This window comes from Artemia franciscana, chromosome 8, assembly GCF_032884065.1.
Source record: "Artemia franciscana chromosome 8, ASM3288406v1, whole genome shotgun sequence".
Classification (NCBI taxonomy): domain Eukaryota; kingdom Metazoa; phylum Arthropoda; class Branchiopoda; order Anostraca; family Artemiidae; genus Artemia; species Artemia franciscana.
In genome coordinates this window covers 858,561-875,682 of record NC_088870.1, presented here as the reverse complement: position 1 = coordinate 875,682, position 17,122 = coordinate 858,561, and the positions used below count along the sequence as shown (strand labels likewise).

At 35.3% G+C, this 17,122-nt stretch overlaps 1 protein-coding gene across 1 annotated transcript in view; it reads right to left on the bottom strand.

Annotated features, from left to right (window-relative positions):
- The window catches only part of LOC136029858 (charged multivesicular body protein 3-like), a gene marked incomplete at its 5' end in the record, with an annotated part of 82,956 nt that overhangs the window by 11,218 nt on the left and 54,616 nt on the right, over positions 1–17,122 (bottom strand). The window contains 1 exon segment of the mRNA XM_065708313.1: positions 2,688–2,902. Within this exon segment, the coding sequence (XP_065564385.1) occupies positions 2,688–2,902 (215 nt within the window).

Below are 17,122 nucleotides of genomic sequence, written 5' to 3'. Positions count from 1 at the left end.
GAAAATGAGCAAATTTGGTCTGATAGCCTTTAACGTCTCGTAATAGTTTTCGAATACAGCAATTAGATGTAGATAATAATTTCCTTATTGATCAAGGATACGATTGTGCTGCAGCTATGAGTGTAAGATTAAGGAGTGCACAAACATTCATCTTATAGCAGTACACAAAAGCTGTATATGTTCACTGTTTTTCAAACTGACTCAATCTTGCTATTTCTAACTTTACTGAGATAGGGAGCCTTAGAAATCGCTTTGGTACTGTCCGAAAACTTTGACATTTTTTTAACCCACCAAACTAGCAAACATTGTTGCGTCGAGATTGCCCCAAAATTTCTACGATCTGGCACGAAGTCACAATGTTTATGGTCCAGTTATTACATCCACCAGCTGTAGCACTCGAAACAATTACCCAGTGGCAAGAAAGGGATGCTTCAAATGGTGCTTTATTCTTCTTAAGGCTACACAAAAGCCAAAATTTATAGTATTTTTTTTTCGTCATAAAAGCTCTCATGTTTTGCACTCCCATTGAGTAAGAAGCTAGAAAAAAAAACAGACAAGGACAATTTAGGACTAGTGTTTAAAAAGATTCTTCATCGCCGTGAATCAATGGCAGCGAACATAGGCTAAAAATAATGCTTCTTAGGCTTGTTCTCAGACTTGTAGCTTTTGATGGGTAAACTTAGACTTACATATTTGGAATTACAATAAAAAGTCAATTTCTTGACAGGTAATTTTGATAAAAACTCTCTTTTGGAGTTGCAGTTCGTTACCGTTGCCATGCAGTTAGTTATCGGTCCCTTACTTTTTGACTATTAATTACGAAGCCTTACTGTAAATAATACAGTGTGCCCTCTTCGCTCTTTACTTTTGCTGCGCTATTATGCTGCGTATGATTCCAAATCTATAAAATCTACTAAGTTCAATGCTCAAACATATTGCTCAATATATAATGCTCAAATATATAAATCTACTAAGGAATGTCAAACATATTGAAAAGTACAGTCTCCTCTTATCAAAATTAAGGACAATTTAGGACTAGTGTTTAAAAAAATTCTTCATCGCCGTGAATCACTGGCAGCGAACAAAGGCTAAAAATAATGCTTCTTAGACTTGTTCTCAGACTTGTAGCTTTCGATAGGTAAACTTAGGCTTATATATTTGGAATTACAATAAAAATTCTATTTTTTGACAGGTAATTTTGATCAAAACTCTCTTTTTGGAGTTGCAGTTCGTTACCGTTGCCATGCAGTTAGTTATCGGTCCCTTACTTTTTGACTATTAATTACGAAGCCTTACTGTAAATAATACAGTGTGCCCTCTTCGCTCTTTACTTTTGCTGCGCTATTATGCTGCGTATGATTCCAAATATATAAAATCTACTAAGTTCAATGCTATCCATAAAACGCTACGAGTCACAAAAAATCTGCCTGATTTTCTAGAAAGGGACAAAACACCGCAAAAAGGCAAGTGGTCTTAATAAAAATTCCCCCGTCCAATTCAGCATATCAGAGAGCCCTGCTATAGAACTTTCAAGCTTCTTAGTGATAATTGATCTCATCCTGGGATGGGCTTATCAAGGTCCTACCCAAGGAGGACACAGTAAGGTTGAGAAGTTCCTCAACCATTCACTTTCCAGCTTTCCAGGATGAATGAGTTTCTACCTCTACTCCTTTTACTCTCAAGACCAGTGACTTGTCATGAACTCGGAAAGATGTTATGCTATCCTACTGAAACTTTTTGTTGCGGCCAAAGAAGCTGTTTTAAATATGTCATTTCCTAGCTATAAGGCATGTAATATTCACGAAAAATGGGGTGTCAAACTGTTTTATTTCAGAGAAAAATATTCAACGTAAAATACAACTAAAGTCATGTGCACATTCTTGCCACGACCTTCAGTTTCGAAGGAGCAGAGTCTATGTTAAACTTAAATTACTTTTTCACCAATTATAACAGGCCTATTTTGTCCTAAAAAGTAGGGACTGGTAGTTAGCCTAAGACAACTTCAGAAACCAAGTTAGGCCTGTGGATCCATCCTTACATATTTTAATGACTTAGTACAACTTAACCATGGTTGGCCAAGAAGCTGAAAAACTTGGCCATACAAAAAAAACGATCCCAAATCTTCAGGCGCGGAATTCTCAAGAGAAGAATCAGTTAGAAGACAAAAAAGAACCCTGAATATTTAGGCAGGAGACTTTCTATTCATGCATGAAACCCCATTGTCTGCAATGGTGTAATTTCCAGATCTGCCTGTGCTAAGGGTTTGAAGCCATTGAAGGAGCCATTGAAATATTGAAAATTTTTAAAAACATAACTACAAGCGATAAAAAGTTAGTATTTCAGAGAGGAGCACATCGATAATTTTTGGGTTAGAGGAGTATGAATCTGAAATGAGATGAATACTGGAGACTCCCCAAGGGATATCAGTGATAATGTCAAAGAATCTATATGGGTGCACAAGACTATAGTAGCGTCAATTTAAGAAAATCCCAACGCAGCGGTTGGTGATAAAATGTGTTATTCTCTATTTAACAATAGAGGGAGGAAGATTTGTGGTTTTTTAAATGTACATGAGAAAAACGGTATATTTAATGAATATATTCCCAAAAAAGTTTTTTTTCAAAATCTAGGGACTGACAGGAGGAGCAAGTGGCCAAAAACTGCATATGATAATGGTTGATGCTTACCTTGTCCACTTCCTTCTGAGCCTCTTCCTCCAATTCTTCCTGGTCCCCCACACTTTCCATTGTATCTTCGATCATCTCTTCAACTATCCCGGCTTTCATCATTTCTCTTGAAAGCTCCTGCATAGTTCTAGATATTTCAGGTACTTTAATTAAGGACGACATCATTTTCATTACCTCCGTTGACTTTTGGAGCGATCCTGTCATCCTCACAATAGCTAAAAGTAGATACATTTTATCTAAGCTGGCCACTCACTCTTAACTACGATTACGAAAAAAAAAAAATTTCTCAACTAAAAGTAAGGAACAAAATTAAAATAAAGGTTATTCCGTATATGAGGGGGACTGCCTCCTCCTCAATTCTTCACTCTCTACGGTAAAGTCTCAAAGCTCTTTAAAATTATTTCTCATTCAAATTCAATGGTCATTTTTTTTTAAGTCTTTCTTAAAGAGATGTGACAAAAAGTCAAACTTTGGCGCAAAGAGCGAGGAATTGGGGAGGGGGCAGGGGAAAACCCCCCTCATATAAAAAATAATTTCTAATCGTTATAAGCTTTAATTTAGCTCCTTATTTTGAGTTGAATAAACTCGTCTTTTAAAACTTAGTTTTTGGCCGATTTTCAAATGACGCAAGAAATTCCTTTCCATCCCCCGTACGAGCTTATCCTAGGAAAAAAATCTCAGAAAACTTTCTACCAACAGAAAATTCCTCCCAAAGAAAATCCCCTCCCTCCCCCTAAAAAAAATCTAAAACTCAATGCATGTAAATTGTCATAAGGGTGCATCAGCAATATCTTAGGAACAATTTTGAGCATTAAGTTAAAACTTACTGGGTATGTTGGAGGGGGATTTGATCTAGCCAAAAGGCATTAAGTGCATACTCGCTACTGCTACTGCTCCTGCTGCAACTGCTACTACAATTGCTACGATTTTCACTACTACTGACTCTAATGGTACTAAGCTGAAACATTTAGGGAATGCTTAAGGTGAGTTTCAACTAATCAAACCACCTTAAGTGCATGCAAGTTTTTGAAAGCACATAAAAGCATTATCTTAGGGAAGGCTTAATGTATCAAGTTACAATTTTCAGTGAAAATTGAGTGGATGTTGAGCTAACCAAAAGACACTATATGCATGTTACCACTAGTACTACTACTACTACTGCTACGACTGCTACTTTTTCTTAGGCTAAAGCTATTAAGATGAAACTTTTAGGGAGTAGTTAGGGGGATGTTAAACTAAAAAAAAAAAGCAAACAATGTACATTAAGGTTATCAAAAGGGTATACGAGGCGTTTCTCAAAAACATCTTATAGCATTGGGTTGAAATTTCCAGAGTATGCTGAGAGGGATGTAGAGCTAACCAAGCGGTACTCAGTGTATACTGCCACTACTACTACCACTTCTGCTGAGGCTGATGCATTAAGATTAAACATTCAGGGAATCTTCGGAGGATGTTAAACTAAATCAAAACACACTATGTGTAGACAGATTGTCAAAAGGACATATCAGCAATATCCCAGGAGTGACCAAGGGTATTCAGTTGAAACTTCTGAGACATGTTAAGGGGGGTGTTGAAAAAAACAAATAAAAGGCACCATTTGCATACTATTACTACTGCTAAAGCAGGTGGTGCTACTAATACTATAAAAAATGCTTTTAGAACTACTATTACTATGACTACTACTAAAGATACTGAAGCTAAAGGATTAAGGAAAAACTTTAGGGAATGTTGAGCTAAATCAAAAACACTATGTCGATGCAGGTTATCAAGGAGCAGCACTAAGTAAGGAGCAATATTAAAACTTAAAACGGACAAAAATGATTACGTATATGTGTGGATTGCCCACTCCTTAATACCTCAGTCTTTACACTAAAGTTTGACTTTGAAACCACAAGGGTAGATTAATTAGAACAATAAGAAGCTTTTTAAAGTACTAAAAACCTTTAGCGTGAAGACCCAGGTATTGAGTAGGGATCACCCCCATAATATACGTAATAATTTCAATTCGTTTTAAGTTTTAATGCCACTCCTTACTTTCAGTTGAAACAACTTGTTTTTTTTAAATTCAATGTCAATGAAAACGAACAGCAATTAATTTGAAATATTTTTTTTCCACAAAAGCAGTTTTCCTAAGAGAAGCAAAGAGTTCGATGCTAATTTTGCGTATAAGCTTAGCCATTTCTCTGTTTGAAAAAAAACTTGAAAAAAAATTATTCCACAAAAGTAGCTTTTCAAAGCTGGTCGAAATGTAGGGATTCTGAGAAAGATGAAATATTTTTTCCCAGGTAATATGCTTAGACTGATATATTTTTCTATTATCCACCCTTATTTGATTTATTATTCTTCGGTGTGGTCATCTACTTTTCAAACACACTTGAAGTCATGACGTGCTCTCCAAAGTTCGGCGATTCGGGTTCTTGTTAATTGTGATAATCGCATATCAGTTAGAGATAGTTGCAAAAAAAAAGAATATTTTACCAGTTTTAGGTCTTTATATTTTTATAAGGCTCTGTTTATGTTGATATATTAGATAAAAGTGCACCTGAATATTTGATTGGTGTGTTTGAGAGATATCAGCCTGAATATGAGACAAAAGCATTCGTCAGCAATTAGAAAACCAATTGAAAGGTCTTCATTTTCGATTTGCCATATCCTTCCTTCTATATGGGAGTCCCTTCCTTATGATATAGTTCAAGAGACTGATAGTCCGACTTTTCGTGGGTTGCTTAGGGACCAATGTTTTGGTATTTATGATATATGATTTTTTTTTTTTTGTTAAAGTAGGGAAATAGTATATAATAGTGTTGTTATATTAGATTAGTATAGTACAGGTTCTAAAGTCGTAATTTTTTTGCTTGTTTTTTTTTTTGTTTTTTAGGGGAGTCCATTGTAAAGTGATTTGTTTTATAGTTTCAAAAATGGCCGCAAAACCCATAAAGCTTACTGGAAAATTTTTCTTTTTTTGTATTTTTATTGTGTTGTTTTAAAATGAACTCTCTCTATCTAAAAAACGAAAAGTAAAGAGCCACATTAAACCAAAGATGAGCAAACATACAGTCAAATAATTTTTCAGGCGTATAATTAGCATAAACTACCACCAACAAATAAAATGAACAAGAAATAACAATAAATAACCAAGTCAAACTCAAAACGACCAATATATATATATATATTCAATTCAATTCAATTCAATTTATTTATAACCCATCTACAAAAAGAGGGCGGAACGCCCTTAAGATGGAGTAATAAGAGAAAAAAAAGAGGTACAAATAAATACAAATCAACACAATCAAACAATTAAATAAGTAATGCTGACCATGGGTGAGACACTATCGACATAGAAGAACGAAAATCATGAAGCCTTTTATCAATAACAGATGTAGGAGAAACTAGGCGGAATTTGTTCACTAAGTAACTATTTCTAGTCCAAGGAGGGTAACTGAGAAGGAATTTAGCATAACGAAAATATACTCTACGAACAGATAGTTTCTGAGGTTCACTAAAAAACTGCCAAACCGGACAAAGAGAAAGGAGATGAGGTACAACTAGGCTATTATAAATTTTCGCAAGATTTAATTTATCAATATGTTTAATATTAGATGCAATTGAAGCATAAGCAATTCTCAGTTTTTTCTTCAAAAGTTCAAGGGATAAATTCACAGTTTCTTTCATATTTTTTCCAATAGGCATTCCAAGGTAAACTAATTTTTGAGAAAGGGGGACATGAACATTAGCTAAAGATAAAAAAATAGGGCCATTTGTCTCTTTAAAATTGAAAGCTACAACAGCAGTTTTATCAACATTGAAAGAAAGCCCAATATTTTTATATTCATTATAAAGCTGATTAAACGCGTTTTCACATCCACTAAAAGTACGGCTTAGATTCAAAACGTCATCTGCAAAAGTTATTAAAGACAAGTTAAATCCACGGTGAATACAACTAAAATTAACAGAATTTTGGGCATTTAAAACAGAGTTATTAAATAAAGAAGGTGAGGTAAGGCCACCTTGACGGACTCCTTTCAAAATATTAAAAAGGGAAGATCCCCCCTTTAACTTCGCCTTAAGGTGATGGTACATATACAGAAGGCACTTCACTATATAAAAATTTACCCCTCTTTTATACGCTTCAAATAAAACTTGGGAAAAAATACAAGAGTCGAAAGCACGAGCAACATCTAAAGCACAAAGGATAATATGGGATCTACTTCTTTCTGCATCAGCAAGAACATTCATTAAAGCAAAAAGGGCATGCTCCCGGCTGATACCTTTTTGGTAACCAAACTGGTGGGGTGGGACATAACATTTAGAAACAATTTCATCCAAAATAACTGACTCAAACAATTTAAAAATAGTACAAGAAACTGTTATAGGTCGGAACGAATCACACGAAGTAAAATCCTTTTTGCCTTTTTTCGGGATAGGGGTTATTTGACCAACTGTAAATTGATAAGGAACAACTCCGTTTTCAATAGACATTTGAAAAAGTAGAGATAAATGATTAAAAGAAGAGCACTTGCATAATCAAAATGTCTGGCAGTAATTCCATCAACTCCCGCAGAATTTCTTTTCTTTAGTTTTTGACAATAAAACGATACATCACTTGGCTTAATAATAAATGTCGAGGGTTCGTGTTTCTTCAGACAAGCACTTAATTCTTTTTCAAATTTTGACTCAAGAGCAGGATCGGGAGAAGAAAACTCATGCTTATAATAATTTATCCACTCAGGCTCAGGAATATTATTTGCACTAATGTGTTCACAAGGGCGTTCAAATTTTTTCCAGAGCTTCGAAGGGTTCTCTGCAATTTTATGAGCGTTTTTCTCAATAAGATCAACCTTATGTTTTCTTAACACTTTAGCAAAAAAACGTTTAGAACGTAGCCGCAGACCATTTATAGTCCCAGACTTAGGCCTGCCGCAATCCCTCCAAATATTCAGCCAAATTTTAGAAGACTCGCACGCAGAAATAAGGGAAGGGTTTTTTGACCAACCCTGAACTTGAGAGCCTTTCCTAATACGCTTGCACGGGACAGCTGAAGCTTCAGCACACTTTAATGCACGGTTAATTTCAGCTAGATAGGTGGTAAGTCCGATGGCTATTTCTTTTTCACTAAGGCCAGAGCGCGTGCACAACAAATGAAAGGGCACCTTTATTTTATTCAATATTCTGTCAAATTCAAAACGAAACATCTCGCGGTTAACTTCTTTCCAGTCTTTTATATAAAACCACTTTTTATCTGGCTGTTTAGGGGCATGAAATGAAGCATTTATTTTCAACTTTATTGGAAGGTGATCCGAATAAAAGCCATCACAAATTACCTCGACAGTTTCACAGGGGAAAGATGCAATAAAATGATCAAGGTTAGAAGTCGCTGACAGGACACCAATAAACGTGAAAGTTTCTGTTTTGTCAGCAACTGAGTAGGAAGGGGGGAGGGAATTCAGAAGGAGTTGGGTTCTTGGCGATGAACTGTCTGTTAAGTCACAATTAAAGTCTCCCGCAATCAAAACTCAAGCATTTGGATGCTTTGAAACTCCCTTCACAAAACTCGCTAGCTTTTTGCAAGCATTTATGAATTTATTCTCTGATTGCGAAGAGCAGTAATTAGTTGGCAGGTAAACGTTTATACAGATTAGGCCCGAAAATTCGGCAGCAATGAAATGGTCATTCGACTCAAGGAGATTGACGGGAAATTGTGAAATAATAGCTAATCCGCCTGAAGGTCGGCCACGGCTCTTATTCATTTTCGCTGGGTGAAATATGAGATAAGAATTCTGTGAAATGCTGAGTAAATTTTTCCTTTCATGAGACAAAAAATGTTCTTGCAGAAAAATTATTTCATTTGTACTTAAAAGTTCAGAGAGGACTAGGCCTTTGTCAACCACTTTGCCATTGATATTCCATGATAAGAGACTTAAGGCTCGAGCCATTATGCTGACTTAACTTTACTTAAAAGTCCTTGGGCGACTGGACATTTGAAGCTGTAACAGGGATGATCCTGTGATTTGCACAATGCACACTTCTTGGGCCTTTGACAAGGAGATGTTTTGGAGCTTGAATGACCATGGTCACCTCAGACTGCGCAAATAGCTTCATTTTTGCAGCTACTGGATATATGTCCGTAAGCTTGACACTTGAAACATCTTACCGGGAGGGATAGATACTCAGCCACTTTGATCCTCTCATAATCGATGACTGGGGGATTTTTTATGGCATTCATAAGATCAACTTTGGTTTCAAATTTCAATCGAAACGAGTGGGTGTTGCCAATCTGTCTTGAACTGACACATTTAGGAATCAGTGCGCGAAGTTCATCGTCATTTATATTGCTGGGGACAAATCGAGCAATACCGAGGTGAGAGGGGCTCCTGATTGTTGCAGAAAGAGATTTATCACCGTTCTGAAAGACCCCGACAAGAGTTTCTGCATCAGCCTTGCTAGCTGTAACAACTCGCCAATTATCTTTTCTGGGCTGAACTTCGACAATTTTAGAGCACTCTCTGCCACACATTTTTTGCAAAAAGTCTTTCCTCAAATCGGACTTCGTGAGGTCAGAGGGCAAATTCTTGAGTACCACTGCATATGAGGGCTTTGTTTCAGTAACTGTAGGAACAATCGAGGGGGCGGGAGGGTCCTTATTCATGAAATTGTCTAGCTTATAACAAACTTCTGTAACTTTTCTGGTGATTACCGTAGCTATCTCACCAGGACAGATAGGGACTTCGTCAGGTTCAACTATCACAAAGACTGGCAGCTCAACGTTACGTTGCTCACAAAGTTCAAATACCTTTAACATTTCGTTAATATTGTCTTCGGCACTTTTTTTAATTGACACTCTATTGGTGTAGTGAGCAGAAGACCACAGTATCTCCTTAGCCTTGATTATATCGTCCTTTGTAAAAAACTCGCATGCTTTACGATTTATCTCGTCACTCTTATTTCCAGCTTTTCGAGCACGATTTAAAAAGTTCAAAATCGCATTCCAAACTAATTTCTCCGACATGGCTATTGCAGATAATATGTCATTGAAATATATTCAAGTTCTTAAGTCCTTGTACGAAAATCTCTTTGCTTAATAAATCACTAAGTCCCAAGGGAATTTGCACTCAAATACCAAAACTATCAATAAGCCAACAAATGAAAATAATCCGATTATGAATGATGTTTTAATAAATGTCTATAGGGAAATCAGACCAGCTTGAGCTCACTGTATTAATAGGTTATATCCAAAATTAGGTGTTTACCAAGCGAATTCTCAAATAAGACTATATATATATATACTATATATATATATATATATATATATATATATATATATATATATATATATATATATATATATATATATATATATATATATATATATATATATATATATATATATATATATATATATATATATTTATATATATATTATGTATGTATATATATATATATATATATATATATATATATATATATATATATATATATATATATATATATATATATATATATATATATATATATATATATATATATATATATGTATATATATATATATATATATATATATATATATATATATATATATATATATATATGTTTTTAACTACGTAAAACTTGCGAATATACAACATTCTTTGCTGTCCCATTGTCTGTGCATATAAATAGATTGTCAGGTTTACCGACTCTTGAACATGCAACATATAATGGTCCATGGGAAAACAATCCGTATTCAGATTTATACCTCATGATTCTAATGATTGCCCTTGAGCTTTGTTGATGGTGATTGCTAATCGACGATTCCCTGTGTCGCCGTCGTCATTTATATATCCCCCTGTGCCCCCCGGCGTCCCCGTTGTAGTTGTGTCCCTGTGTCCCGGTCGTCATTTATATTCCATGTGTCCCGGTCGTCATTTGTGTCCCGGTGTCCCAGTCTGTGATTTCTCTTTGAGGGTCCCGGGCGTCACTTATATTCCTTGTGTCCCGGTGTCCCGGTCGTCATTTGTGTCCCGGTGTCCCGGTCGTCATTTGTGTCCCGGTGTCCCGGTCTGTATATACATTCGTTTTTGAATTGGTCTTTTTTTTTAGGTTTTAGTTTTTTACCTTTTTTTTAGTTTTTTTAGTTATACCTCATGATTCTAATGATTGCCCTTGAGCTTTGTTGATGGTGATTGCTAATCGAACATTCCCTGTGTCCCCGTCGTCATTTATATATCCCCCTGAGCCCCCCGGCGTCCCCGTCGTAGTTGTGTCCCTGTGTCCCGGTCGTCATTTATATTCCCTGTGTCCCGGTCGTCATTTGTATCCCGGTGTCCCGGTCTGTATATACATTCGTTTTTGAAATGGTATATGAGGAAATAAATTTTTGTATTTTTCCCCTTTTTTTCTTTTTAGTTTTTTTTTTTGGTTTATACTTTTTTTTAGTTTTTTTAGTTTTTTTTTCTTTTTAGTTTTTTTTATTTTTATTTTTTTTTAGTTCTGTTTTTCTCCTTTATTTTTCATTTTTTTCCTTTTTTTATTTTTTTTTCTTTTTTAGTTTTTTTTAGTTTTTTAGTTTTTTTTATTAGTTTTTAATTTTTTTTCTTTTTAGTTTTTTTGTAGTTTTTACCTTTTTTTAGTTTTTTTTTACTTATGTCCTGGTCGTCATTTATACTCCCTGTCTCCCGGTCGTCATTTGTGTCCCGGTGCTTTGTTGATGGTGATTGCTAATCGAACATTCCTTGTGTCCCGGTCGCTTTCTCTTTGAGTGTCCCGGTCGTCATTTATATTCCCTATGTGCCGGTGCCCCGGTCGTAGTTTGTGTCCCGATGTCCCGGTCTGTAATTTCGTCAGTCGAAAACATGACGTCAGTCAATACACAAACATGACCGTCACCCGACAGACAGACCCACACATCCACAGACAACTTATTTTTATATATATATATATATATATATATATATATATATATATATATATATATATATATATATATATATATATATATATATATATATATATATATATATATATGGTCCTATGTCATTTTTAAATTCCTGTTCAACCTGTCTGAGACTCCAGGCAGGCGTGACTTGCTAAACGAGAACAAACAAATACTGTCCAATAAGAGAGGCGCACTTACTCCCACCATTTACCCGTGCCAAATTAATCAAACACTTGGTAGGTTCTATCACTATCTTAGCTCTATAACTATCTACCTTGGTTCTACTGCCCTAGGAGTGACGCACGGAGGGATAATAGAGACATATCTATTAACAAATGAACTTACATCATTTTTATACAATCCTAGTAAGGGGGGGGGGGATCGATGCCAGGTTTGCTTCTCACTCAATTGGACTATCTGTCTCGGCTTTTTCTACAATTAGCCATCACTTGATGACCACAACTATCCCATTTTAATTCAAAAATTTATGTATATATATATATATATATATATATATATATATATATATATATATATATATATATATATATATATATATATATATATATATACATATTCAACTGTCAATCGACATTCATTCGTTTTTTGAGTAATTTTGGTTATATAGGTGATCTTGCTCTTCTTTTTTACCATATGAAAAATAAAAACACATAACTTAAAATAAGGACTGTTTTCACTAAAGTGCAAATTATGTTCTGGTCTTAAGAAGGTACAGCTCGTTTTGAGTTTGACTTGGTCATTTATTATAATTTCTGTTCGTTTCGGGTTTCATTTATTCATTGATGTTGGTTTACGCTAGTTTTACGCCTGAAAAATTATTTGACTGCATTTTTGCACATCTTCGGTTTAACATGGCTCTTTACATTTGTTTAAAACGCTACTTTTATTAACTCTAGTGTAGATGTCTGATGCTCCTATCAACAAAAATGTGGAATAATTGTATTTTTTACCGAAAAAAGATTACGGATGCGTGTTTATTTGTTGTTTTTTCCTTCTGTTTTCCCCAGGGGTGATCATATCGAACCAATGATTCTAGAAGACCAGACGAGGGCTCATTAGAACAAAAAAAAAGTGCTAATGCCGTTTTAGTGACCAAAGAGATTGGAAGGCATCCAGCCCCCCTTTTACATTTATTTTCCCCCAAAGACATCCAATCACACTTTTAGGACATTTCATTTCGCATAATTGAATAGTTCAATAACTGTTCTTCTGCGGATAACCAGTCACCCCACAGCTCCTGGAGAAAGGGCCGTAAGCTTTGCAATTCGTCCATTGTTCATGTACAGAATTTTTTGTTTGTTAATGTACGGAGAATTCTTTGGGGGGGGGGGGGGATTTCTAGGAGAAATTTTCCACGAGGGGTATTTTCTGGGAGAACTGGATAACGGTCAGAAATTAAATAATAATTTCAACTGAAAGTACGGAGCAACATCAAAACTTAAAACGGAGAGACACTATTCGTATATGCGGGCCCTTCCTCATCCCTCGCTCTTTACATTAAAGTTCGAGTTTTTGGCGAAATTCTTTCATAACAACTCCTGAAAAACAGAGGCCTATGAATTTGAAGAGGAAGTGTTTTTAAAGAACTTTGAGACCTTAGCGTGAAGGGTGGCAACATTTTCCAGGTTAAAGAGAAGATCAAAAACGACCAAGTGATTTTTGTTCATATTAAGTTTTAATTTTAGTACTCCTTACTTTCGGCTGAAAAAGCTTCTTGTTTTTAACATCTATAAAAACCCGAGCTTTCTGTCTATCTAAGAACAGATGCAAAAAAAACTATAAAGAAATATAAAAAAAAGTAAGAAAGAATGCTTATTTACTAAAAAAAACATTTTTTTAAAAACCCAACTCTGATTTTAATACGCAAAGTGAATTTTTTTTTAGTTTCGTTTATTCTACTTTTTTTACCAGGAAGTGATAGCATTGAGTCAAAAGCTTTAGATAATAATGTTGGGGCTCATTTAAATGAAAATTAAAAGTTGTAGTATCGTTTATAAGTCACGAAAAATCCGCCCCCCCAAAGTGAAAGTTTCTGCTAAAAACAGCATTTTTTGCCAAATTATGAAAAATGAGTTAGAATGACAATTCTGAAACATCAAATAAATTCACAACTTTTTAAAAGCAGTACATATATTTCTCCCTTTTCCCTCTCCCCTAGAACATCAAGTTTATTTTCTGGGTTGTACTTTTATTTCCCCTCCCAAGCACCAACCGAGCAATACTCCTCGAACCATGATTTAATTCTCTAGAAACTTCAAGCAAGAATAGCTTTCATTAAACCGCTAGTTTTCCGAAATACTAAAAGTAAAGGGTAAAGTCGTAAGCCAGTTTACTCGGAACAGTTTTTCAAAATATGTTTTATAAACTGTGAAGTTGAGCTTACACTTCGCTCTGCACTTTCATCAGAAAAACATGCTTGAAAAAATTAACTCAATTCGTTTATCAGTTTGATTTGCTACTTAGCTACGGCGCGAAAATTCACAACCGAGGGATGAGTCAGACATCTGACCTGAGGTTCTATTTTCACAGTTTGGTGTTATGGGGGTAAGAAGGCTGGACCCACAATTCATTTGGCGAATTAGCCTGGTCACCACGTATCGCTACTAGTCCCTGATTTTTGTGGCCTGGACCTGTCTAAAGCTTTTGACAGTGTTTCTCATGCTCAAGTTATGTTTTCCCTTTTCAAACAGTTCGTGGTAACGAACTGTAGTAAAGAGCGACCCGGCTCAATAGTAACCAAAACTCTAAAAAATTGAATTTTGATATAAATAGCTACATCAAAAGAATCGCATTTTAATGCTGATTTTAAATATATAAGTTTCATCTTACCCTTCAAAAGTTACGATCCTGAGAAAATTTGCCTTATTTAAGAAAATAGGGCGAAACACCCCCTAAAAGTCGCAAAATCTTAACGAAAATGACACCATCAGATTCAGCGTATCAGAGAACCCTACTGTAGAAGTTTCAAGCTCCTATCTACAAAAATGTGGAATTTTGTATTTTTTGCCAGAAGACAAATCACGGGTGCGTGTTTATTTGTTTTTTTTTCTTTTTCCCAGGGGTCATCGTATCGACCAAGTGGTCCTAGAATGTCGCAAGAGGGCTCATTCTAACGGAAATGAAAAGTTCTAGTGCCCTTTTTAAGTGACCAAAAAATATGGAGGGCATCTAGGCCCCCTCCCACGCTCCTTTTTTCCCAAAGTCAACGAATCAAAATTTTGAGATAGCCATTTTGTTCAGCATAGTAGAAAACCATAATAACTATGTCTTTGGGGATGACTTACTCCCCCACAATCCCTGGGGGAGGGGCTGCAAGTTACAAACTTTGACCAGTGTGTACATATAGTAATGGTTATTGGGAAGTGTACAGACGTTTTTAGGGGGATTTTATTTTGTTTGGGGGTGGGGCTGAGGGGAGGGGGCTATATTGGAGGATCTTTCCTTGGAGGAATCTGTCACGGGGGAAGAAAAATTCAATGAGAAGGGCGCAGGATTTTCTAGCATTACTATAAGAAAACTATGAAAAATAAACATGAAAACATTTTTTCAAATGAAAGGAAGGAGTAGCATTGAAACTTAAAACGAACAGAGATTATTACACATATGAGGGGTTCTAAAAATACTTTAGCATAAAGAGCGAAGTATTTAGGAGGAGATAAATACCTCGCTCTTTATGCTAAAGTATTTTTAGTAATTTCAACTATTTATTCTACGGCCTTTCTGATTCAGGGGTCATTCTTAAAGAATTGGGACAAAACTTACGAATTAGTGTAAAGAGCGAGGTATTAACGAGGGTACAAACCCCCTCGTATATATAATAAAAATATAAGATTATGTAAGTTTGTTACGTAAGTTAATTCTTAAGTTACGTATATTTTTTACTAATAAAAACGTTTGTCAAAAATTAAAAGTTCTAGTTGCCTTTTTAAGTAGCCGAAAAATTGGAGGGCAACTAGGCCTCCTTCTCCACCCCTTATTTCTCAAAATCGTCTGATCAAAACTAAGAGAAAGCCATTTAGCCAAAAAAAGAATTAATATACAAATTTCATTTTAATAATTTATGTGCGGAGAGCCAAAACCAAACATGCATTAATTCAAAAATGTTCAGAAATTAAATAAAAAAAAAAACTAATTTTTTTAGCTGAAAGTAAGGAGCGACATTAAAACTTAAAATGAACAGAAATTACTCCGTATATGAAATGGGTTGTCCCCTCCGCAATCCCTCGCTCTTTACGCTAAAGTTTGACTCTTTGCCACAATTCTACTTTTTAAAACAATTAAAAGCTTTAGCGTAAAGAGCGAGGGATTGCGGAGCCTATAACCTAGTCTTTAATGCTTTAAATAAAAAAAAAAAGTTTTTTTTAGCTGAAAATAAGGAGCGACATTAAAACTTAAAACAAACAGAAATTACTTCGTATATAAAAGGGGCTGCTTCCTCATCAACACCCCGCTCTTTACGCTAAAGTTTGACTCTTTCTTTTAACTCTGCTTTTTAAAACAGTAAAAAACTTTAGCGTAAAGAGCGGGGCGTTGATGAGGAAGCAGCCCCTTTCATATACGAAGTAATTTCTGTTCGTTTTAAGTTTTAATGTCGCTCCTTACTTTCAGCTAAAAAAATTTTTTTTTTGTTTAATTTCTGGACGTTTTTGAATTAATGCATGTTTTGATCTTGGCTCTCCGCACATAAATAATTAAAACAAAATTTGCACATTAATTAATTGCAATTAATCGGAAGATTTTGAGAAAAACGAAGCGAACGAGGAGGCCTAGTTGTCCTCCAAGTTTTTGATTACATAAAAAGCAACTAGAACTTTTAATTTTTTACAAACGTTTTCATTGGTAAAAAATATACGTAACTTACGAATTAACTTACGTAACGAACTTCTATATTCGTATGTTTTTATTGCGTATATGAGGGGGTTCAACCCTCGTCGATACCTTGTTCTTTACACTAAAGCTTAAATTGTGCCCCAATTCCTTAAGAATGACCCCTGAATCAGAAAGGCGTAGAATAAATAGTTGAAATTACTAAAAATACTTTAGCGGAAAGAGTGAGGTATAACGAGGAGGTAACCCCTCATATGCGTAATAATTTTTGTTCGTTTTAAGTTTTAATGCTGCTCCTTACTTTCAGTAGAAAAAACTTTTCATATTTATTTTTCATTGTTTTTTCAAATAAAGCTAGGAAATCCTGCGCCCCCTTCATTGAAATTTTTTTTACCATGAGAAGTCTCTCCATGGAAATATCCTCCCACGTAACCCCACCCACCTCAACTCTCCCCCTAAACCAAAAAATCCCCCTGAAAACGTCTGTACACTTCCCAGTAACCATTACTATATGTAAACACAGGTCAAAGTTTTCAACTTCCAGCCCCTCCCACGGGGACTCCGGGGGAGTAAGTCGTCCCTAAAGACATAGTTATTAGGTTTTTCGACTACAGTGAATAAAATGGCTATCTCAGAATTTTGATCTGGTGACTTTGTGGAAAAAATGAGCGTGGGA